Source organism: Mirounga angustirostris, unplaced genomic scaffold (assembly GCF_029215605.1).
Source record: "Mirounga angustirostris isolate CCGP_5_RB_7025 unplaced genomic scaffold, mMirAng1.0.hap1 SCAF_5, whole genome shotgun sequence".
In the NCBI taxonomy this organism is placed as follows: Eukaryota; Metazoa; Chordata; class Mammalia; order Carnivora; family Phocidae; genus Mirounga; species Mirounga angustirostris.
This window is the reverse complement of record NW_026991713.1, coordinates 95,461,266-95,487,437: the sequence shown is the minus strand read 5'-3', so window position 1 is coordinate 95,487,437 and position 26,172 is coordinate 95,461,266. Positions and strand designations below refer to the sequence as shown.

At 38.7% G+C, this 26,172-nt stretch overlaps 1 protein-coding gene across 1 annotated transcript in view; it reads right to left on the bottom strand.

Annotated features, from left to right (window-relative positions):
- The window catches only part of LOC123843999 (C-type lectin domain family 4 member A-like), a gene marked incomplete at its 5' end in the record, with an annotated part of 28,938 nt that overhangs the window by 2,283 nt on the left and 483 nt on the right, over nt 1-26,172 (bottom strand). The window contains 4 exon segments of the mRNA XM_054506359.2: nt 699-850; nt 15,505-15,549; nt 15,552-15,599; nt 16,781-16,897. Coding sequence (XP_054362334.1) covers nt 699-850; nt 15,505-15,549; nt 15,552-15,599; nt 16,781-16,897 — 362 coding nt within the window.

The following is a 26,172-nucleotide window of genomic DNA, read 5'->3' as shown; positions in this document are numbered from 1 at the left end:
AAATAATAAACTGATATTCAGCCTAAAACATTTTCGTTCTTCAACTCGAACCCCACATATGATACTTTAAATGCCCCAACTTATTTTGGGAGAGATTAGTTTTATGGAAACAGGAAGAAGGTGTAGCATGTGAAGGCTTAGGTAGCCTTTCTTATCAGTTTTACTAAAAGCCTTCTGCCATAACACCAATATTCCAAAACAGTGAAAAACCTCCTTAGACAAGGGGCGCCTGGGTGGCTCAGTCGGTTAAGCATCTGCCTTCGGCTCAGGTCATGATCCCAGGGTCTTGGGATCGAGCCCCGCATTGGGCTCCCTGCTCGGCGGAGAGCCTGCTTCTCCTTCTCCCTCTGCCTGCAGCTCTGCCTACTTGTGCTCTCTCTCTATCTCTCTGTCAAATAAATAAATAAAATCTTTAAAAAAAAAAAACAAACAAAAAACCTCCTTAGACAAGAGAGGTATACAAAAACTAGGCAGGACTCCTGACTCCATCATCTATTAGAAAGTACCTGTTAGGTGCGCCTGGGTGGCTCAGATGGTTAAGCGTTTGCCTTCGGCTCAGGTCATGATCTCCGGGTCCTGGGATCAAGTCCCGCATCGGGCTCTCTGCTCCTTGGGAGCCTGCTTCTCCCTCTGCCTCTCTCTCTCTCTCTCATGAATAAATAAATAAAATCTTTAAAAAAAAAAAAAAAAGAAAGTACCTGTTCGTCCTTGGTGTTTATCACCAGCAGGTGAGCCTTCATTTCTGAGCAGTTCCTCTCACTCTCAGTCCAATTTCTTATTGTAGTAGAAATAAAGTAGCAGTTGGAACTAAATGACTTCCAAGCCTTTGGGCAGCAGCTCCAATCTTTCTCTGTATTGACAGAAGGCCACAGATGTCCAATAAAAAAGAAAAAGTTTAAGTTTGTTGTATTACAAAATTCAGGACCCAGGAAGACCTCAAGGAAACTGGAACTTGCATCTTCACCCAGAAGTGGCAAGGAGCCCACCAATCAGGTGTCAAGGAGATCAAGTCTACCTATCTCAGGCAGTAACAAGGTAGGGTCCCATCTCCCTTGCCAGAGTGGTGTCAGAAAAAGCCAGGTAAAACAGAGGGTTTAAAGAAGATCCAGACTCTTAGATATTACACAATAATATCTAGGTTTCAATGGAAAATTACCCATTATACCATGAATTACAAGTTCTCAAAATTAATTAAAAAAAAATTTTTATTAACATATAATGTATTATTTGTTTCAGGGGTACAGGTCTGTGATTCATCAGTCTTACACAATTCACAGAGCTCACCATAGTACATATCCTCCCCAGTGTCCATCACCCAGCCACCCCATCCCTCCCACCTGCCTCCACTCCAGCAACCCTCAGTTTGTTTCCTGAGATTAAGAGTCTCTTATGGTTTGTGTCCCTCTCTGGTTTTGGCTCGTTTCATTTTTCCCCCCCTTCCCCTATGATCCTCTGTCTTGTTTCTCAAATTCCTCATATCAGTGAGATCATATGACACTTGTCTTTCTCTGACTTATTTCGCTTAGCATAATACCCCCTAGTTCCATCCACATCATTGCAAATGGCAAGATTTCATTTTTTGATGGCTGCATAATATTCCAGTGTGTGTGTGTGTGTGTGTGTGTGTGTGTGTATCACATCTTCTTTATCCGTTCATCTGTTGATGGACATCTAGGCTCTTTCCATAGCTTGGCTATTGTGGGCATTGCTGCTATAAACATTGGGGTGCATGTGCCCCTTTGGATCACTGCATTTTTATCTTTGGGGTAAATACCCAGTAGTGCAATTTCTGGGTCATAGGGTAGCTCTGCTTTCAACTTCAAAATTAATTTTTAAAAAAGAAAATAAATACATGCCAATATCAAGATAAAAGAAATATTAGAATTATCTGACAAAGTTTTTTTTTTTAATTTTTTTTAACATTTTATTTATTTATTTGAGAGTGACAGAGATAGTAAAAGAGCACGAGTGGGGAAGAGAGGGAGAAGCAGGCTCCCCGCTGAGCAGGGAGCCCAATGCAGGACTTGATCCCAGGACCCTGGGATCATGACCTGAGCTGAAGGCAGACACTTAACTGACTGAGCCACCCAGGCACCCCTCTGACAAAAATTTTAAAGAAACCATAATAAAGATGCTTCAACAAGAAAGTACAAAGATGTTTGAACCAAATGGAAAAAAAGAATACCTCAGAAAAGAAATAGAAAATTTCAGCCAACAAATTAGAGATATAAATGAGAACCAAATGGAATTTTATAATTGAAAAATATAATAGGGCGCCTGGGTGGCTCAGTTGGTCAAGCGACTGCCTTCGGCTCAGGTCATGATCCTGGAGTCCCGGGATCGAGTCCCGCATCGGGCTCCCTGCTCGGCAGGGAGTCTGCTTCTCCCTCTGACCCTCCTCCCTCTCATGCTCTCTGTCTCTCATTCTCTCTGTCTCAAATAAATAAATAAAATCTTTAAAAAAAAAAAAAAAGAAAAGAAAAATATAATAAAAATAAAAAGCTCAGTGGATGTGCTCATCAGCAGAATGGAGAGGACAGAAAAAACAGTGAATTGAAAGAATAATAGAAATTACTCAAACAACAGAGACAAAATAGACTAAAAAAATAAATAGACTTCCAGTTTCCAGTCTGGCATGCAAGAAGGTCGAAATTGCCATTCCATCCTAACAAGTAAAAAGATGAACAAACTGCAAATCAACAACTCTTCACAGGCTAAGACACTGCTCTCAAAATTACGCAGACAGACAAATACAGAGGATCACAACTTACTGAAGCAAAAATCCAGGAGCCAAAACTTCTGTGGGAACAAATCCCAGGGAAGGGAAACCTGAACTGTAATTGTTGAATTGCTGGAAGCTCAATGTGGAAAATCTGAGAGAGAAAAACTCCAGGGTAATCCAGTCAATGGTGGGGAAGGAGGGAAAAACTTGCAGAGTTTTACCTTCTGGAGCTCTACCACGTTTATCTGAGAAAATTCCCCTTGGGCTTCTGGCAAGGGGAGGGGCACAGCTGCAATTCTGAAACATACCAAAGCATTCTGTTCTTTTTAATGAAGTCTACCCTCAGGAAAAACTATGTAACCAGAGCCTAACCCGCTGTAGTTTTATCAGAGCCTGGTTAGGGAAAGGGAAAATACCCACTCTAGCCATCCTGTTCCACTTTAAGGGAAGTAATTAGAAGAGCTGAGAAGCACTTTAAATTCAAAGTCTAGAGGCAAAGACTCACTAAAAGAATGAGACAAAATTATAGGACTACAGAATGCTTCCCCTTCACCACGCCATACTGCCACATTACTAAAGGTCTATTTACAGCAGTTCCTTTTACTCAGTACATCACATCCAGCTAACAAGAAAAAATTACCAAGCATACTAAAAAACAAACAACATCCCACCCCACCCCCCAGTTTGAAGAGATAAAGCAGGCATCAGAACCGACTCAGATGTAGCAGGGATGTTGGAATTCTCAGACCAAAAATTTAAAGCGATTACTATGTTAAGGGCTGTAACGAACAAAGTAGACAGCATGCAAGAAGAGATGAGCTATGTAAGCAGAGAGACAGAAATTCTAAGAACCAAAAAGAAACATGAAAGATCAAAAATGCTGTAACAGAAATGAAGAATGTCTTTAGTGAGCTCATTATTAGACTGGACACAGCTGAGTAAAAAATCTGAGCATGAGGGTATCTCAATAGAAGCCTCCAAAACTAAAAAGAGGAAAAGAACATGGGGGGTAGGGAAGGAGGGGGGAATAAACAGAATATCCAAGAAATGTGGAGCAGCTACAAAAGGTGTAACATATGCATAATGGGAATAGCAGAAGAAGAATAAAAAGAGAACAGAACACAAGAAATACTGAAACAATAACATTTGAGAATTTCCTCCAAATTAATGACAGATACCAAACCACAGATTCAAAAAGCTCACAGAACACCAAGCAGGATAAATGCCAAAGAAAACTACATCTAGACATATCATATTCAAACTACAGAATATCAAAGATAAAGAAAAATCCTATGGAAGTGTTGAATCACTATATTGTACACCTGAAACTAATATTACATGGTATGTTAACTGGAATGTATATAAAAACTTTTAAAAATTTAAAAAATAAATAATTTTAAAAAATTTTAAAAAGCCAGAGGGGGGAAAAACACCTCCTTAGAGAAGCAAAGATAAGAATTACATCAGACTTCTCTAAAACCACAGAAACAAGAAGAGAATGGAGTGAAACATTTAAAGTGCTGAGAGAAAAAAACTATCACCCTAATTCTGTACCCTGCAAAATTAACCATCAAAGGTGAAGAAGAAATAGGGACTTCTCTGGAAAAACAAAAATTGAGGGAATTTGATGCCAGTAGAAACTGACTTATAAGCAATGTTAAAAGAACTTCTTAGAGAGAAGGAAAATAATATAGGTCAGAAACATGGACCTATACAAAGAAAGTAAGAGTATCAAAAAGAGGAATAAGTGAAGGTAAAATAAAAACATATTTTTATATTCTTAATTGATCTATATTCTTAATTATCTTTTGTTTGTTCAAAATAATAATGGAGGGGGGGCGCCTGGGTGGCTCAGTTGGTTGAGCGACTGCCTTCGGCTCAGGTCACGATCCTGGAGTCCCGGGATCGAGTCCCGCATCGGGCTCCCTGCTCGGCGGGGAGTCTGCTTCTCCCTCTGACCCTCCCCCCTCTCATGCTCTCTCTATCTCGTTCTCTCTCTCAAATAAATAAATAAAATCTTAAAAAAAAAAATAATAATAATAATAATAATAATGGAGGGGGCATCTGGGTGGCTCAGTCATTAAGTGTCTGCCTTTGGTTCAGGTCATGATCCCAGGGTCCTGGGATCAAGCCCCACATCAGGCTCCCTGCTCAGAGGGAAGCCTGCTTCTCCCTCTCCCACTCCCCCTGCTTGTGTTCCCGCTCTCACTGTCTCTCTCTCTCTGTCAAATGAATAAATAAAATCTTTAAAAATAATAATAATAATAATAATGGCAACCACGTATTCGATTATGTATGCTAATGTGTAAGTGAAATAAATGGGAGCAATAATACAAGAGACAGGAGGAAGGAATTAGAATTATTTTGTTATTTTAAGATACTCTCACTGTACACAAAGATGTATAGTTATTTGAAAGTGAACTTGGATTAGTTGTATAAGTATATTGCAAACTTTAGGGCAGCCAATAAAAAAGGAGTATAACTGATATGTTAAGAATGCAATGAAAACGGAATCACATCAAATTCTCAAAACCACAAAAGAGAGAATAAGAGTGAATGAAAGATAAAAAAGGAACAAAGAACAAGGGCAAGATATAGACAACAATAACAAATATGATAGATATTGATAAAAACCATATCAATAATAAAAGATAAAAAAGATAAAGATAAAAAGGATAAAAGATAAAAAGGAACAAAGAACAAGGGCAAGATATAGAAAAAAATTACAAATATGATAGATATTGATAAAAACCATATCAATAATCACTTCGGGTGTCAGTGGTCTAAATGCACCAATTAAAACACGAAGATTGTCAGAATGGATCAAAATACCAGACTCACTATACGTTGTATACAAGAAATCCACATTAAAACTTCAGAAGGAGGGACACCTAGATGGCTCAGGTTAAGCGTCTGCCTTCGGCTCAGGTCATGATCCCAGGGTCCTGGGATTGAGTCCCACATCAGGCCCCCTGCTCAGTAGGGAGTCTGCTTCTCCCTCTACCCCTCTGCCCCCTGCTCGTGCTTTCCCTCTCTCTCTCTCAAATAAATAAATACAATCTTTAAAAAAAAGGTCCACATAATAGTTAAAATGGCAAAATGTAATAATAGAGAGAGAATATTAAAAGCAGAAAGAGAAAAGAAAACTGACATACAAGGGAAAATCCCATAAGGCTATCAGCTGGCTTTTCAGCAGAAATTTTGCTGGCCAGAAGAAAACAGCATGATATATTCAAAGTGCTAAAAAGAAAAATACCTATGACCAAAGAATACTCTACCCAAGAATACTCAATCATTCAGAATTGAAAGAGAGATAGTTTCCCAGACAAACTGAGTTAAAGTAATTCATCACCACTAAACCAGCCTTACTAGAAATGTTAAAGGGACTTTCTTAAGTGGAAAGAAAAGGCCACAATTACAAGTAAGAAAATTATGAAAGGAAAAAATTTCACTGGTAAAAGCAAACATATAGCAAAGATTTAATTAATCACCTATGGGGCACCTGGGTGGCTCAGATGGTTAAGTGTCTGCCTTCAGCTCAGGTCATGATCCCAGGGTCCTGGGATCGAGCCCCACATCGGGCTCCTGGCTCAGCAAGGAGCCTGCTTCTCCCTCTCCCTCTGCCTCTCTCCCTGCTCATGCTTTCTCTATCTCTGTGTCTCAAGTGAATAAATAAAATCTTAAAAAAAATTTTAATTAATCACCTATAAAGCCAGCATGGAGGTTAAAACAAAAAGCAGTAAAATCAATTGTATCTATGAAAATCAATCAAGGGACACACAAAATTTAAAAATGCAAGATGTAACCTCATATACATAAAATGTAAAGGAGGGAGTAAAAATTTAGTACTTTCAGAATGTGTTTGAACTTAAGCAACCATCAACTTAATATAGACTGCTATACAAATAGGATGCTATATATGAACCTAATAGTAACTACAAACCAAAAACCTGTAATGGATACACAAAAAACGAAGAGAAAGAAATCCAAGCATGACACTAAAGAAAGTCATCAAACTACAAGGAAAGAGAGCAAGAGAAGAAGAAAGGAACAGAGAACTACAAAAACAACCAGAAAACAATTAACAAAATGGCAAAAAGCACATACCTACCAATAATTACTTTAATTTGGGGTTTTGGGGTTTTTTTAAAAAAAGATTTTATTTATTCAAGAGAGAGAGTGAGAGAGAGAGCGCATGAGTGGGGGGGAGGGGCAGAGGGAGAGGGAGAAGCAGGCTGCTCCCTGAGTGGGGAGCCCAATGTGGGGTTCAATCCCAGGACCCCGGGATCACAACCAGAGCCAAAGGCAGATGCTTAATTGACTGAGCCACCCAGGCGCCCCAATAATTACTTTAAATGTAAAAATGGGCTAAATGCTCCAATCAAAAGACATGGAGTAACTGACTGGATTAAAAACAAGATCCATCCATAGGCTACCTGTAAGAGACTCACTTGAGACCTAAAGAAACATACACACTGAGAGTAAAGGGATGGAAAAAGGTATTCCATGCAAATGAAAAAGAAGAAAAAGAACAGCGTAGCAAAGCTTGTATCAGACAAGACAGACTTGAAAACAAGTAGCAGGAGACAAAGAAGGGTATACTTCTATCATTACATAATGATAAAGGGACCAATCCAACAAGAGAACATAACGGTTAGAAATATTTATGCACCCAACATAGGAGCACCTAAATACATAAAGCAAATATTAACAGACATAAAGGTAGAAATTGAGAGTAATACAATAATAGCAGGGGTCTTGAAAACAAGGAAATAGAAGTCTTAAATGACATTAGACCAGATTGATCTGGCAGATATATACAGAACATTCCATCCAAAAACAGCAGAACACACATTCTCTTCAAGTGCACATAAAGCATTCTCCAGGATAGATCACATGGCCACAGAACAAGATTCAGTAAATTTCAGAAGACTGAAATCATATCAAGCACTTTTTCCAACCACAACAGTATAATACTAAAGATCAATTACAAGAAAAAAACTGGGAAAAAAGAACATGTGAAAGCTAAACAACATGCTGCTAAACAATGAAGGGACCAACCAAGAAATCAAAGAGGAAATTTAAAAATGCAAGAAAACATAACAGTCCAAGATCTTTGGGATGCAGCAAAAGCAGTTCTAAGAGGGAAATATATAATGATACGGGACTATCTCAAGAAACAAGAAAAATCTAAAGTAAACAACCTAAACTTAGATCTAAAGGAACTACAAAAAGAAGAACAAATAAAACCCAAAGCTAACAGAAGGAAGGAAACAGAGACTAAAAAAAATAGAAAAGATCAATAAAACCAAGAGCTGGTTCTTTGAAAAGATAAACAAAATTGATAAACCTTTAGCCAGACTTATCAAGAAAAAGAGAGAGGACTCAAATAAAATCAGAAATAAAGGAGAAGAAATAACTGCCACAACAGAAATACAAAGAATTATAAGTGAATGTTATGAAAAACTGAAGACCAACGAACTGGACAATACAGAAGAAATAGATAGGTTCCTAGAAACATACTACCTTCCAAAACTGAACCAGGAAGAAATTGAAAATTTGAACAGACCAATTATTAATAACAGAATTGAACTGGTAACCAAAAACCTCCCCCAAAAAAAAAGTCCAGGACCAGATGGCTTTACAGGTGAACTCCACCAAACATTTTTTCTTTAATAAAGATTTTATTTATTTATTTGATAGAGAGAGACACAGCAAGAGAAGGAACCCAAGCAGGGGGAGTGGGAGAGGGAGAAGCAGGCTTCCTGCAGAGCAGGGAGCCCGATGTGGGGCTCGATCCCAGGACCCTGGGATCATGACCTGAGCCAAAGGCAGACGCTTAACGACTGAGCCACCCAGGTGCCCAAAATTTATTTTTTTTTTAAAGATTTTTATTTATTTATTTGCCAGAGAGAGAGAGAGAGCACAAGCAGGGGGAGCGGCAGGCAGAGGGAGAAGCAGACTCTCCCACTGAGCAGGGAGCCCAACACAGGACTCGATCCCAGGACCCTTAAGGCAGACACTTAACCAACTGAGCCACCCAGGCGCCCCTGAGCTGAAGGCAGACACTTAATTGACTGAGCCACCCAGGCGCCCCTCCACCAAACAGTTAAAGAAAAATTATTATCTATTCTTCCAAACCATTCCAAAAAACAGAAGAGGAAGGAAAACTTCCAAATTTGCCCTACAAGGCCCTGACACCAAAACCAGACAAAGACACTAAAAACAAAACAAGAACAAAAAAAAAAAACCACTATAGGCCAGTATCTCTGATGAACATAGATGCAAAATTCCTCAACAGAATATTAGCAAACTGATTTCAACAAATTAAAGGGATCATTTACCACAGTCAAGTGGGATTTATTCCAGGAAAGCAAGGGTGATACATGATGTTAATAAAGAGGAAGGGTAAAAGCCATATGATCATCTTAACAGATACAGGAAAGGTATTTGACAAAATACAACATCTGTTCATGACAAAACTCTCATCAAAGTGGGTTTACAGGGAATGTACCTCAACATAATGAAGGCCAAATATGACAAACCCACAGCTAACAACATTAATCAATGATGAAAAACTGAAAACTTTTCCTATAAGATCAGGAACAAGATGAGGATGTCCACTCTCACCACTTTTATTCAACATAGTACTGGAAGTTCTAGCTGCAGCAATCAGACAGAAAAAAGAAATGAAAAGCATCCAGGTTAGTAAGGAAGAAGTAAAACTGTCACTATGTGCAGTTGACACGATACTACATACAAAAAATCCTAAGGACCACCAAAAAACTATTAGAACCAATAAATAAATTCATTAAAGTTGTAGGATACAAAATCAATATATTGTATTATATATATCTGTTGCATTTCCACACACTAATAACAAAATATTAGAAAGAAAATTTAAGAAAACAATTCCATTTACATTTGCACCAAAAAGAGTAAATTACCTAGGAATAAATTTAAAAAGGTAGAAGACCTATACTCTGAAAACCATAAGACACTGATGAAAGAAAATGAAGAGGACACAAATGCAAAGATATACTACGCACATGACTCGGAAGAATTAATATTGTTAAAATGTCCATACTACCCAAAGCAATCTACAGATTCAATGTAATCCCCATCAAAATAACAACAGCATTTTCCACAAAACTAGAACAAATAATCCTAAAATTGTATGGAACCACAAAAGACCTGGAATAACCAAAACAATCTTGAGAAAGAAGAACAAAGCTGGGGGCACCTGAGTGGCTCAGTTGGTTAAGCATCCACCTTCGGCTCAGGTCATGATCCTAGGATCCAGGGATCGAGTCCCGCATTAGGCTCCCTGCTCATTGGGGAGCCTGTTTCTCCCTCTCTCTCTGCTGCTCCCTCTGCCATTCCCCCCTGCTTGTGTTCTCTCACTCTCACTCAAATAAATAAATAAAATCTTTAAAACAACAACAACAACAACAACAAAGCTGGAGGTATCACGATTTCACATTTCCAGATACACTACAACACTATTATAATAAGAACAGTATGGTACTGGCACAAAAACAGACCCATAGGTCAAGGGAACAGAACAGAAAGCGCAGAAATAAACCCACAGTTATATGGTCAATTAATCTACGACAAAGGAGGCAAAAATATACAGAGAAAAAAATACAATCTTTTCAATAAATGGTGTGGGGAATACTGGACAGCAACATGCGAAAGAATAAAACTAGACTGCTTTCTTACACCATACATGAAAATAAATGGATAGGGACGCCTGGGTGGCTCAGTCGGTTAAGCCTCTGCCTTTGGCTCAGGTCATGATCCCAGGGTCCTGGGATCGAGTCCCACATCGAGCTCCTTGCTCAGCAAGGAGCCTGCTTCTCCCTCTGCCTGCCTCTGTCTCTCTCTCTCTCTGATAAATAAATACAATCTTAAAATATATATATATTTTAAAAAAAAGAAAATAAATGGATAAAGACCTAAATGTGAGAACTAAAACCATAGAACTCCTAAAAGAAAAAATAGGGATGGTAATCCCTTAGCAACATATTTATGGATATATCTCCTCTGGCAACGGAAACAAAAGCAAAAATGAAATACTGGGACTATACTGAAATAAAAAAGCTTTTCACAGCAAAGGAAACCGTAAACAAAACAAAAAGGCAACCTAGTGAATGGGAAAGGATATTTGCAAATGATATATCCAATAAGGGGTTGACATCCAAAATATATAAAGAACTTATACAAATCAACACCCAAAGAAACAAATAATCCTACTAGAAATGGGCAGAGGACCTGAACAGACATTTTTCCAAAGACATACAATGACCAACAGACACATGAAAAGATGTTCAACATCATTAATCATCAGGGAAATGCAAATCAAAACTATAGTCAGATATTACTCACACCAGCCAGATAGGGTCACATCAAAAAGACAAGAAATAACAAGTGTTGGCTAGGAGGTGGGAAAAAAGGGAACCCTCATGCACTGTTAGGAATGTCAATTGGTATAACCACTATGGAAAACAGTATGGAGGTTCCTCAAAAAATTAAAAATAAAAATATCATATGATCCAGTAATTCCACTACTGAGTACTGACACTCCCCAAAAAACAAAAACATTAAACCGAAAAGATAAATGCACCTCTATGTTTATTGCATCATTGTTTACAGTAGCCAAGATATAGAAGCAACCTTAGTGTCCCATTGATAGATGAATGGATAAAAAAGATGTGGTATTTATATACAGTGGAACATTATTCAGTCATGAGAAAGAGGGAAATCCTACTGTTTGTGACAACATGGATGGACTGTAATTGCAGAGTATTATGCTAAGTGAAATAAGTCATATAGAGAAAGACAAATACCATATAATTTCACTTTGTGGAATCTAAAAAACAAAAGAAATGAACAAACCAAAAAACAAAAAACAAACAGACTCTCAAATACAGAGAACAAGCTGATGGTTGCCAGATGGGAAGTTGCGGGGAATGGGTGAAATAGATGAAGGGCATTAAGAAGTACAAACTTCCACTTATATTCTTTTTTTTTTGGAGAGGGGGAGGGGCAGAGGAAGGGGGAGACAATCTTAAGCAGGCTCCCACAATCGAGCCCAACACTGGGCTCGATCTCACAACCCTGAAATCACGATCTGAGTGGAAATCAAAAGTTGGACACTTAACTGACTGAGCCACCCAGGTGTCCCCAAACTTTATGATAAAATAAATAAGTCATAAGTTATGGAGATGAAAAGTACAGCATAGGGAACATAGTCAATAATATTAATAACACTGTATGGTGATAGATAGTGATTATATTTACCAAGGTAAACATTAATTAACATATAGAATTGTCAAATCAATATATTGTACCCCTGAAACTAATATAACATTGTATGTTAATTATACATCAATAAAAAAATTAAATGATAAAATTAAATAATCTAGAGTAAAAAGACTACCAACTGTAACTCCAATGATAAGACATCTGGAAAAGGCAAAACTATATAGGCAGTCAAAATTTCAGTGGTTACTAAGAGTCTGGAAAGGAGAGTAGAGCACAGGAGATTTTTATGTAAAAATGCATAACACTATGTATTTGTCAAAATCCACATAACTTTACATAGTTATTGCATGCAAATTTTATTTAATTTTATTTATTTTATTTATTTATTCATGAGAGACAGAGAGAGAGGCAGAGGCAGAGGGAGAAGCAGGCTGCCCACGGACTAGGGAGCCCAATACAGGACTCAATCCCAGGACCCTGGGATCATGACCTGAGCTTAACCAACTGAGCCACCCAGGCGCCCTGCATGCAAATTTTAAAAGTTCATTTAGGAAGTCCAGGGGTCCATGAAAGAATGAAGACTGTGACAAGAGAATCTAACTATATTACAAGTGTTGGAAACAACCACACTAGGGGTGGGTAGGATGACTGCAATAACTTTGGAAATGGAATGGATTAAAGACAAAAGAAACTGCACATATTCTATTCTATTTGATAAAGATATTAGATATTTAGATTAAATATTAGATAAAGATATTATCTTTATTAAAGATTATCTCTATTAGATAAAGGTTCTACTCTATTTGATAAAGATTCTATTCTAGTTGATAAAGTTGTTTCCCATGGTGGTTTGAGTTTACAACTCTGATACTGCTATATGTGTTAACTGGAATCGAATAATTATGTAAATGTACTGAGCAGATGATGGGAACCAGATTTCTCTCTGTTGGAGTGGTCATTAAAGATAACAAGGGGGAGTAGGCTAGAATGATGCAATGTAATCAATGAAAGTTTTAGACACCAGTAAAAACTGATGTGTACCTTATTACAGATATACATAGTTACAGTACAAATATTTATCAATATATGTACATGCACAGGTTAGTACACACATATATATTTCCTTGTTCTGTGAACTGAGGGGGCCTAAAAGAAATAACACCTCAGTAGCAATGAGCATACCTAGTATCCAAATATTAGTTTCTTTTTTTTTTATTTTTTATTGTTATGTTAATCACCATACATTACATCATTAGTTTTTGATGTTGTGTTCCATGATTCATTGTTTGTGCATAACACCCAGTGCTCCACGCAGAACGTGCCCTCTTTAATACCCATCACCAGGCTAACCCATTCTCCCACCCCCCTCCCCTCTAGAACCCTCAGTTTGTTTTTCAGAGTCCATCGTCTCTCATGGTTCGTCTCCCCCTCCGATTTCCCCCCCTTCATTCTTCCCCTCCTGCTATCTTCTTCTTTTTTTTTTTTTTAACATATAATGTATTTTTTGTTTCAGAGGTACAGATCTGTGATTCAACAGTCTTGCACAATTCACAGCACTTACCATAGCACATACCCTCCCCAGTGTCTATCACCCAGCCATCCCATCCCTCCCACCCCAACCCCCACTCTAGCAACCCTCAGTTTGTTTCCTGAGAATAAGAATTCCTCACAAATATTAGTTTCTAATACCATTCTTCAGTAACAGGAGCCATGGCTCCACAGAAAAATAGCTGATTCTAAGACTGAGACAGGAAATATACAATATAAGCCCAGAGAATATTACAGTCACAGAAAGTAAGGAAGTGCTCAAAAACAAAGCATAACATCACACTGATGGGGGCAAGTCTAAGGGCCACAGGAACGAATTGAAAGAACTCCCAGTGGCAAAGGCAGAACAATTTGAGCAACAAAATAAATATAGTATTGGACTACAACCCAAAGTATAAGATAAATATCCATGAATACATGCTGATATAGATAGATGACTGAATAAATTAATAAACAGGATAGAAGAAACAAATACCACATACACAAGAATTTCCAATAAATTACATAGAAACTTGTTTTGAACTGAATTGTGTTCCCCAAAAATTCATGTCACTCAATGTGACTACAGTGGTAGACTTTAAGGAAGTAATAAAGGTTAAATGAGGTTATAAAAAAAGTAGGGCCTTAATCCAATAGGACTTGGGTTCTTTATTTTTTTTTTTTTAAGATTTTATTTATTTATTTGCTGGAGAGAGAGAGAGAGCACAAGCACTGAGTAGCAGGCGGAGTGAGAGGGAGAAGCAGATCCCCATTGAGCAGGGAGCCCAATGTGGGGCTCGATCCCAGGACCCTGAGATCATGACTGAGCTGAAGGCAGATGCTTGACTGAGCCACCCAGGTGCCCCAGGACTTGTGTTCTTCTAAGAAGAGGAAGAGACACCAGAAAGCTCTCCCTCCCCATTCACACAGAGAATTGCCTATGTGAGGACACAACAAGAAGGTGGCTGTCTACAAGCCAAGAAGAAAGGCCTCACCAGAAACCAACTCTTATGTCACCTGGGACTTTTGGCCTCCATTACTGTGAGAAAATAAATTTGTTGTTTAGACCGCCCAGTCTGTGATATTTTGTTACGGCAGCCAAGCAGGCTAATACGGATTTTGGCACCAAAGTGGAATGTAACAAATACCTAAAAATGTGAAAGCGGCTTCGGAACTGGATGATGGGTAGAGGCTAGAAGAGTTTTGAGGTGCCTGCTAGTAAAAGCCTAGGTTGCCTTGAAAGAGCTGCTGGTAGAAATATGTATGTTAAAGGTAATCCTGGTGAGGACTTAGAAAGAAAAGAGAGCTGTAGAGAAAGCTCCTATCATCTCAAAGAATATACATATCCTATAATAAAAAGAATGTTGGTAGAAATATGAACATTAAAGGCGCTTCTGGTAAGGTCTCAGATGGAAATGAGAAGTATGTTATTGGAAACTGGAGGAAAGGCAATTCTTGTTATAAAATAGCAAAGAATTTGGTGTGTTGTGTTTAATGTTTTGTGAAAGACAGAACTTATAAACTTGGATATTTAGCAGAGGAGATTTCTAAGCAAAGTGTTAAAGCTGTGGTCTGATTTCTCTTTACTGCTTATAGTAAATTGCAAGAGGAAAGAGATAAATTGAAGAAAGTGTTAAACAAAAAGGAACCAGAATTTGAAGATTTGGAAAATTCTCAGCCTATCCATAATATAAAAACTGAGAAAGTGTGTTTGGAGAGAACACCAAGGATGTGGCTGGACAATCATTCCATAAAGAGATTACCCATGCATTTAAACAGCCAGCTCCACAATGAAGACTATTTCATTGTACAGATAAAGATATGCATATAAGAATTTTAGGTCTTATGTATTTCTACACTTAAAGCTTAAAATGACCATGAGACTCAACTTCTTAGTATGATCCACCTGTGAATCTTATTGGAAATATTGACTTGGTGTCCTTATATAGTATAGTCAACCACTGAATTATAGGCACATTAATTTTTACCTTCCATGGTCCAATTTTCTTTCATACATTCCAATTCTGTGTGAGTTCTTTTGTAGTCTTTTTTTCAAGAAGCTGAGAATATTTTTGAAAAAAAAACTGAAAAAAAAAAAAAAAGGCCATTCATTTACCTGGTAGTGTTATGACTTTGCCTTCTATTGTTACTTTCTTAGATTCTATTTTATAGCCAGCAAAATCTACAAATGCCCAATTGTTTGAGAAGGATCCTGACTACAGAAAAGATGTCTCATCCCCCCACATTCAATGTAATCCTAATTCTACTGATTTTGAAACCATAGATTTCCCCAGGAACAGCTGAAAGATCAGTAGTTGAAAGAGGACATGATAGTTCCATTAGAATGACTGCAAAGGGATTTATCCATATTTTCCTTCAATACTAAATGCAAAGGCTAAGCCTTGGAGGTGGAAAAATGGAGGAAAAACAAACACTTCTATCTGAGGATGTACACAGCATAGGTCTTTGTGGGGGAAATGAGCTAATTCTGAGGAGTTCTGGGTTACCTACAGAGTAAGAATTTTTTTTTTAATCCAACATTAATCAGGAGGAATAGGCATTATTTTCTTCATCTTCTTTCCTTTACTCTATCTACTCCTAAATGGCTCTTATTCCTCACCACACCAATATACTCACAACTTAAAAATAACTTACCTCTCCCTCTAGAAAGTGAATTTTCTCTTTCTTTCCTCCTTATCTCCCATTTGCTCCTTGACCCACCACATACTGGCTTCACTACTTCTTATGCCTTTTAAAAATTTGACAAATTCTTAAAGCCAAAGATACAAGGAAATCCACTTATTTGCTAAATTGGCTTTTACATCTTACAGTCTTGGGCAGGACATTTCTCTCCCAGAACATTTCTTCCCTCTCTTTTTGTTCACCAGCTCATCTCAAAATACGTCTCTGCACTCAAAAACCCCTGGCCTTATAAACACTAATAGGCAAATACAGCTTTGTCTTCATTTACCACAACTATCTAGGGTAGAAATGGTGCCTAACAGATGTCTCTCTAAACACAAACACATGTACACACATGTACTCTTCAATTTCTCTAAGGAGTGGAGTCCATTATTTTTATAAACTAAATTCAAATAAATAACAAAATTCCTAACAGATTCCCATTAATTGTGTCCCTCCCCACCAACCCCAAAGAAAACCTCTTTTCCAGATTTCTGGATATACCCATCATTAAATGTATCTAATGGATGTCATCTCTTTATGTAAGACAGACATTCCTCATAGATTCAGATGGGTACTTACTGATAAAAGTGATAAAAAATGAGATTGCCAATAGCAGCAGAAGTACCAGCAATGAGGCAAAAAGTAGCTTGGGAAAACTGGGGTTACTTTTGTGTGGGCTGGTCTTCTCTTTGGGAGCTGAAGGAGAAATCAAATGAGGTTCATCAGTAATAAATTCTGGCTCTTACTTCCCTTCTCCTTCTCCCTTTTCTTGGATGACATAGTATTGCCAACGATACGACATTTGAAATAATATGAAAATAGGAAAAAAAATAATAATGTTCATTGTAGAAACTTCAGAAAATATATAAAAGTACAGTATCCATTGAGATAACTATTGCTAATGTTTTGGTATATATCCTCCCAGTAATTTTTCAAAGTGTATATACATACATACATACATACATACACACATACATTTTTCCACAGGATTGACATACCATATATACTGGTTTCTGACCTACTACATTCTTATATACTATACCATGAACATTTTTCATACAAGTATATTTTCTTCTTTAACACTCTCTATTATGGTGACATAGTATTTCATTACATATGTAAATAATCTTCCAGATTGTTCCCAACTTTAACTACTTTAAATAATGCCATAGCACATAAATCTTTATTATAGTCATTCCCTCATCACATTCTTAAAATACGGTCAGAACTTTTTAGTCACTATTTAATGGTTAAGTCACTATTTCATTATTTTCTCAATGGGTAGTATCAAAAAGACAAGAAATAACAGTGTCGGTGAGGATATGGAGAAAAGGGAACCCTCACGCACTGTTAGCGGGAATGTAAACTGGTGCAGCCACTGTGGAAACCAGTATGGAGGTTCCTCAAAAAATTAAAAATAGAAATATCATATGATCTATTAACTTCACTACTGGATATTTACCCAAAGAAAACAAAGACACTAAATCAAAAAGATATATGCACTCCTATGTTCACTGCAGCATTATTTACAGTAGCTAAGATAGGAAAGCAACCTAAGTGTCCACCCATCCATGAATGGATAAAGAAAATGTGATATTTATATACAATAGAATATTATTCCACCATAAAAAAAGAAGGAACTCTTGTCATTTGTGATAACACAGATGAGCCTTGAGGACATTATGCTAAGTGAAATAAGTCAGAGAAATCAAATACCATATGATCTCACTGATCTGTGGAATCCAAAAAACAAAACAAAGCAAAATTCAGATACAGAGAACAACAGATCAGTGATGGCCAGAGGGGGGGTGGGTTATGAGTGAAGGGGATTAAGAGGTACAAACTTCCAGTTATAAAATAAAGAAGTTGTGGTTGTAATGGATAGCATGTTTACTATAGTTAATGCTATAGATTATTACAGTATTATCAACTATTAAGTATTATTACATACTTGAAAGTTGCTAAGAGATTAACTCTTAAAAGGTCTCATCACTAGAAAAAAAAAATTGGGTAACTGTTTATGGTGATGAATGTTAACTAGACTTACTTTAGTGATCATTTCACAAATATATACAAAAACCAGGGGTGCCTGGGTGGCTCAGTCGTTAAGCGTCTGCCTTCAGCTCAGGTCATGATCCCAGAGTCCTGGGATCGAGCCCCGCATCGGGCTCCCTGCTCAGCCGGAAGCCTGCTTCTCCCTCTTCTACTCCCCCTGTTTGTGTTCCCTCTCTCACTGTCTCTCTCTCTCTGTCAAATAAATAAATATTTTTTAAAAATCAAATCATTACACTGTACACCTGAAACTAAGACAGCAGTCCCCTCCATTACCCACAGTTTCGCTTTACATGATTTCAGTTACCTGTGGTCAACTGTGGTCTGGAGGCAGATGATCCTAACACTAGGTAGGTCACAATGCCTATGTCACTCACCTCACATCATCTCATCACATAAGAATTTTATCATCTCACATTATCACAAGAAAAAGAAAGGTGAATACAGTTCAATATTCTGAGAGAGACACCATATTCATATAACTTTTATAGTATATGGTTATAATTATTCTGTTTTATTAGTAGTTATTGCTGTTAATCTCTTACTGCGCCTAATTTAAACTTTTATCATAAGTATATATGCATAGGAAAAAAACACAGTATATAGGGTTTAGTACTATGCACTGTCCAGGCATTCACTGGGGATCTTGGACCATATTTCCCACAGATAAGGGGGATACTATATAATGTTATTTGTCAATCATACCTCCATAAAGAAATAAAAAGAATTGTTTTCTCAAAGTTATGAAGTATTGACAAGTGGGGTATGCAATAGATTTTCTGAATGCAGGGCAATTTCCCTTGTAATGTTAGAGACTCTCTTTGTAACTTTCTCTTCTTTCATATGCAATGGTCTTTGGTTCCACTTTAGTCCGGTACTAACAAACACACCCACAACATTCTCTACTCAAACTCTTCCCCTCTAACTGAGCCTGCTAATTCATCAATAGTCCCTGCATTTGGGTTGATGGTTTCAAGACCTGTACCCAATCTCTTGACTGTGTCTCACTCAGCTTCAGAAAGTACAGAACAACTTCTCAGCATAATTAGCACTCTCCTTAGCTCAGGACTGTAGAGGATTTGTCACACCTCAATTTTGTTAGAGTATAACTGTACACCCCCTTAATGCTTATCTTCAGGCAACTCAATCTTCTGAGAATCCAATGTGTCCCAACTGCGGCCAGAGAAGCAGCAACTAACATTACCTATGCTTCATTTATAGCATTCTCTCTTCATCCTTCATCTCATCATAAACTCTGACCACCAGAAAATGCTTCTTACCTGCAGGAGGCCATGATTTGGTGCTTGAGGACTTGGGATTCATTTTTGAAACTCAATTCAGCATAAGTGGTCTCTGAAGTCATATTGAGAAATCTGTTCTGTTCAAAAAATCCTTTTAACCTCTTCCTTAAAACATCTTAAAATGAAACCCAAACATGGTGGCAACTTGTCATACTTCCTATCAAGAACAGGAGCCCTTGATAGGCAAATAACCCTAAGAGGAATCTCATGAAAATTAAAAACCTCAGAGAGAAGCCCAATCCCCAGGACCAACACAGTGAGAATCACAGCATTTAAACTAAGGTCAGCAAGTGTAATAAAAGTAGGAACTTAGGAACTCAAAGGGTAAATTAAAAAAAAAAACAGGAAGTAAACAAATGGAAACTAAGCAATTGAGAAATCTTTTCTGAGACTTGTATTATCTGAACTCACCAGCAAGAATGAAATTCAAATATTTGTGTACATCTATATGCAAACATAATTATTTCTAGACCAAGCTGGGCATATACTCATTCATGCTGTATTCTCTTCATCATTTGTAGCTGATCAGGCACCTTTTGGGTACCACATTCTGAGAGGATCACTGACAAAAAACTCACATGTTAGCCTCTCCACTTTCAGTCAGTATCTTCTAAAGTAGTAGGGAAGTCAAAGCTTATCATATGTCTTCTGAAGCTGCTCCTCAGTGCTGTTTTTCCCTGTTCTTAACTAACTCCCGCATGGATCTCCATTCATTTTGCTACAGTCACTTCCAGCCCTCCTGAAAGCAGCTCTCTCTGCTGGATGTTAATGGAGTAGGCCAGCCTTTACACCACCCATCTCTATCCCTTTAATCCCCACACCACCGCAACAAGACGATATAGGTCAATGTGACTATTTTTTAACAAGTTAGGATAATTTAATGGAATCACAAATTAGGAGATAACTCAGTCACAAATATGACTTTTTCTAAAGGACAAGAGGAAAGCACTCGAAAAATTGAATCCTTCATATAGAATCTTCCCAGACATGCTCTTAGCTCACACCCTAGATTCAGCTCTCTCCAAATGATCCTCCTTCTTTTAATCTCCCCCACCAAACTTCTCCATCACCTGCATAACACACACACTAACCTCATTTATTTCCATATCAAGGTATGTTGAAAACCATGCATTCACACTAATAACCTCTAATTCCAATCCAACACTAAAGAGTTCATTCTAGTTTTCTCCCTTCCACATTTCTAACTCCCTTCTGTTACAGTAAGAAACCTGCTTCCATTGTCTTTGACTACTTTTTTTTATTTGAGTAATCCCCTGAATTTAGTCAATTTTCTGTCTTTGTCATTCCCTGACAAAGATGCTCTTCTCTCCCTGATTGGGCTCTGACTTCCCAACCCAGGCCACCATTATTGTTGGAGCCCTTATCCTGCTTGGGTGTTCTTGCAGAGCTAGCCAAACCCCATGGACATCATCTTGCTCAAGTGTGACACCCTATGCTAGGCCACCTTCCATAGGAAATCCCCCCTTACTCTGCCTAGACTCTGACTGCTGATGCTGGCTCCCTAACCCTCACCTGTAATCCATCCTTATCCCACTTAGGTTCTAAAACCCTACACAAGATCCCCCTGGATGCGTGGAAGCTCTCCTTACCCCTCCTGGGCTCGGAGTCCCCACCCTGGGCTACCCTCCCACATGGACAACTTCCTTACCCTGTTCAGCCTCTAAAACCCACACCAGGTCTACCCTCTGCATGTACACTTTCTTCACTCTGTTTGGACCATGAAACCCCATGCCAGGTCTCCCACCTCCCAGGAAGGATCATCCTGCTTAAGGTCCCTGCACCGGGCTACCCCACCACATAGATGTCCTCTTCACCTTTCTAACACTGGCACCCCAGACCAGGCTGCTTCTGATACCCTCCCTATACCAGGCTATTACCATGTGTGGACACTCTCCTCACTACAGAGTGTGGTTCCCCATGCCGGAAATACTCTCCCACTCCGGCAGAGATGTTCTCTGGACTCTTTTGGACTCCCACACCACTCTCAAGCCAACCTCCTGACTATCACCCTTCTCACCCTGCCTGAGTTCTGACATCCTGCACCAGGCCACTGTTGCTCCCCCATCCCACCCTACATCAGACACCTACCTTGTTCTGCTCTACCTAAGATTTCATTTAGGACTGAACTGTTTGGTAAGGAAAGGGAAAAGGGTATGAAAAAAGGTAAGATGGGGAAGGGCTGATTCTTGCAAATTTTCTAGCAAATAACTACTAGACCTAACAAGTACTTGCACACTTGCATGTGTGCACGCATACATCCTCCTCCCAAGAATAACCGTTGATTATCAGAGACTTAACAATCTAAGTTTGTAAAGAAAAGACAAAATATGTTCCTAAAGGTATCTCTCTTTCCCTGGAGTAAATTACATTATAACTGGATTACACTATATCACAAACAACCCCAAAATCTGAATGGCTTACAACGACAAACAATTGTATCTCACTCACACTGCATGTGATCTTATGGTCTGCATAAGGTTCATTGTAACTCTGCTTGGCTCTTCTCTTAGTATTTTCTCATTCTGGAACCTAGGTTCCTAGAGCAGCTCCTGATAAGCTGAAACATGCAGAAACATTCCAATCCTCTATTCAGATAAGGTATACATGATATCCACTATGATCCCATTGGCCAATGGAAGTCGCCTGGACTGGATATGAATAGGGCAGGGAAATACATTCTACCTACAAGGAGACATGTCAAGGGCAGCAGAATATCACAGACTGTGTGGCTTAAACAACAATCTATTTTTCAGTTCTAGCAGCTGGTAAGTCTAAGATCAAGATGCCAGCAGATTTACTATCTGGTGAGAAACCCCCTTCCTAATTCATAGATGGCTGTCTTCTCACTACGTCCTCACTTGGCAGAAGTGGTGGGGGAACTCCCTGGGGTCTCTTGTATAAGGACACTGATCCCATTCATGAGAGTTCTACCCTCGTGACCTGTCACCTGCAAAAGGCCCCACCTCCTAACACCATCACATCAGGAATTAGGATTTCAACATATGAATTTTCAGGAGACCCATTCAGTCTGTAGCACTGTTTAAATAATTTAGCCAAGGGATCTCTAGAGCAGTGATCTCTAAAATGGGGCACAATACCCCAGGGCACAGAAATAAAATACTAGAACATCTATTAATAGGTATTTAAAATGTTAAGTAAAATAAGCTTTATTACTATCATACGGGCTCAGTGTTGGTTGCATGTCATGTGTGGTACAGGGTCTATCACGAGGAAAGAGTGGAGGTTCCACAACTCTTAAGTTGATGGTGTACCTTCACTTGTTCATTCACTCTCTGTATGTTCCATCATATTATAGTTTAAATATCTGTGCAATTAATAATTTGGCTGGCCTTTGTACCCCATTCCTGGGAGGCAGCCTCTAAATCCTTAGAATTTCCTGAGTAATATGAATGTCTTTGTTATTCACAGTGGGCCCTGACAGTTTATGCTAATGTAGTCACTCTTAGTGAGCCCCTAGTTTGTGCTGACAAGGTGATTCAAGATAGGGACTGACCAAGCCAGAAAGACCAACCATGGGATTAGAGGGCTGGGGCTTTGAGCCAGGAGAAATCAGCCCAGACCAGGGAGGGATGGAGACTGAGTTCAGCCTTGTGGCAAATGACTCAATCAAGCATGCCTATGTAACAAACTCCAATAAAAACTCTGAGCACTGAAGCTCAGGCGAGCTCCTCTGGCTGGTAATACTATGTGTATTGTCATACATTAATGTGCATCCACAGGGACAACGAAAGCTTCATCTTTGGGACCCTCTCAGATCTCGCCCTATGCATTTCTCCCTTAGGACAGTTCTGATTTTTATATCCTTTTGCTATAATGAAAGTATGGCTGGCACTTTCCTGAGTCCAGTGAGTTGTTCTAGCAAATTATCAAACCTGAGGGAGTCATGGGAACCCCCAAATTTGCACAAAGTTGATCAGAAGTAAGGGAAGCCCTGAAATTCCCCAAACTTGTGGCTAGTATCTGAAACGAGGGCAGTCTTGTGGAGGACTATGACCTTAATCTATGAAATCTGGCCTAACTCCAGGCAGTTGGTATCATAAATCATTACAATACCTCAAAATGACTAGTTTCATAAGATATTAAATACTTGTGATTTTTTTTTTAACAAGATGGGAAGTGACCATCTTGTTCACTTTGGCAAATTACTTAAAAGAATTGGGAAACTTAATTATTGCTATGCTTAAAAAACAAAAAAAAGACAAGTGTTCTAATTCTGCTCACTTTTCCAGTGCTATGAAATAGCTTACAGTGCTATGCTTTAGCAGATGTTAAGGCACACGAGTATGCATGTGCGCACACACACACAATTAACCTGGGCTTTCAAGGTAAAGGTGATTTTTAACAGTAAGTGAGAAGACAACTACTTTATAAAAGAAACTTATGGAAAGAGCGGTTGGAAAACTGATGATGAGGAAAAAGTATTTCCATCATGCTGTGATTTTCCTTTTGCCAAAAATTATATAAGGATATGACTTATCCATCTTCCTTTTTGAAATCTTCAAAATGGATGGTTTTAGTGGGTTTTGAACTCATTTATTAAGGAGTTTAAAATACAACACTCGGGGCACCTGGGTGACTCAGTCACTAGGCGTCTGCCTTCGGCTCAGGTCATGGTCCCAGGGTCCTGGGATCGAGCCCCACATCGGGCTCCCTGCTCTGCGGGAAGCCTGCCTCTCCCTCTCCCACTCCCCCTGCTTGTGTTCCCTCTCTCGCTGTCTTTCTCTGTCAAATAAATAAATAAAATCTTTAAAAAAATAAAATGTAACACTCGTAAGTTTGTAAGGCTAGATTAATATCATGAAAGAAGATAACTACTAGGTGGTTTTAACAAAAAGATTTATAAAGAGAATTGAAAAATGAGAATCATAACTTCTTAAGTACAGCTAATAATATTCTTCCCATTTGAGCCATGTCATTATGAGGTATGTTTTACAACTGATAGCTATTAAAAGCAAGAACTGAAATAAACCAAACTTATAACTAATCCGATATTTTGTTCTCCTAATAAGTAACATTAAATTTAAAATTGTTTCAAAATGTTATTTACTTTGCCTTTACCATATCCTTTTTATTTTTATTATAATATTCATAGTGGACTTATTTGTGAGAATATCAGTTATCTGTATAAACAACTATCTTAAATCTTAGTAGCTTAACACTACAACCATTAATTTAGCTCAAATTCCTGAGTTTGGCAAATTGGGCTGGGCTCAGCTGGATAGTTCTGGTCTGAGTCAGGTGTGGCTGATCTCAGCTCAGCCTGTTCATGTATCTATGGTCAGATAGCATATTGACAGGGACTTATCTAAGAGGGGCCCAACTGAGACAGCTTATATCTGTTCCATGTGGTCTCTCATCCTCCAGTAGACCAAGCAGGGTTCCAAGAGCAGCGAGAGAGCAAGTCCAATGCACACATATGTTTCAAATCCCTGCTTGCATCACAGTATGTAGTCCTTCACTGGCCAAAGCATTTCATAGTCAAGCCCAGAGTCAGTGCAGATGCTACAAGACAAATACTACAAGAAGGTGTGGTCAAATTAGGGTTATTGCTACAATCAGTCTCTCTCAGAGGGCTGAATAAATCTGGATCACAAGATGAAGTACCCATTCTCATTGGGATTTCTCCTGGTTTGATGCTCACGTAAGTGCTCTGGCTGAGACAGTGATGGTGATAGGTCCTAAGACCTATACTATCCTTTGTTCCAGGACAGCAAAGAAAGAGACTCAGAAATACTCCCTGATATGTGGTACTAAGGACACTCAGATGGGTCAAAAAGAGGTGTCAGTGGGCTGGTCTGTGAGAGACACCTGGGTAAATACAAAGAAAGACACCAAAAAGGGGTGAAATGCAATCAATGAATGGAGACTAGAGGGCCCTGTCTGAGGGGCCATCACAACCTGGAGCTGGGGCAAAGACAGTGCACACAAAAAGCACACAATTCATTTACCAACCACTTTTAAAAACTGGAAGTCCACAAAGTACGGCAGGCAAACAACAGAGCATCAACAGCTCTACATATGACCAGCAACTGATAGGCCCTCAAACTGGCTAGACTGAATAATCAATTATTGGAAAGCACTGGTGTTCAGTGAAAAGAACTAAGAAAACCTGGACTGACATATTTTTCTTCTTCTGACTCTACCTTTAAAAAGAAGGGTAAGTTAATACCAGTTTTTGGAAAAATAAAATTGTTGGTTTCCCACTGCAGGTTTATGATGCTTCCATCAAATCTATACAAAGAATAATAATCAAGACTCCTAAGGCTTCTAAACATAGTTCATAGGATACCATAGCCATATAACAGCAATCCTTGGGCTGATTCCAGTCTATGAAGAAGTTCTTAGTACCAATCACTCTATAAAGACCATCTTCACCCTTGCCCTTCCTGGTAATGTTACTGTTTATTTACTTATTGTTATGACTCAACCTGGGTTTCCTCCCCCTTAAAAGCAACCAGCCCTGGGGCACCTGGGTGGCTTAGTCGTTAAGCGTCTGCCTTCGGCTCAGGTCATGATCCCAGGGTCCTGGGATTGAGCCCCGCATCGGGCTCCCTGCTGGGCGGGGAGTCTGCTTCT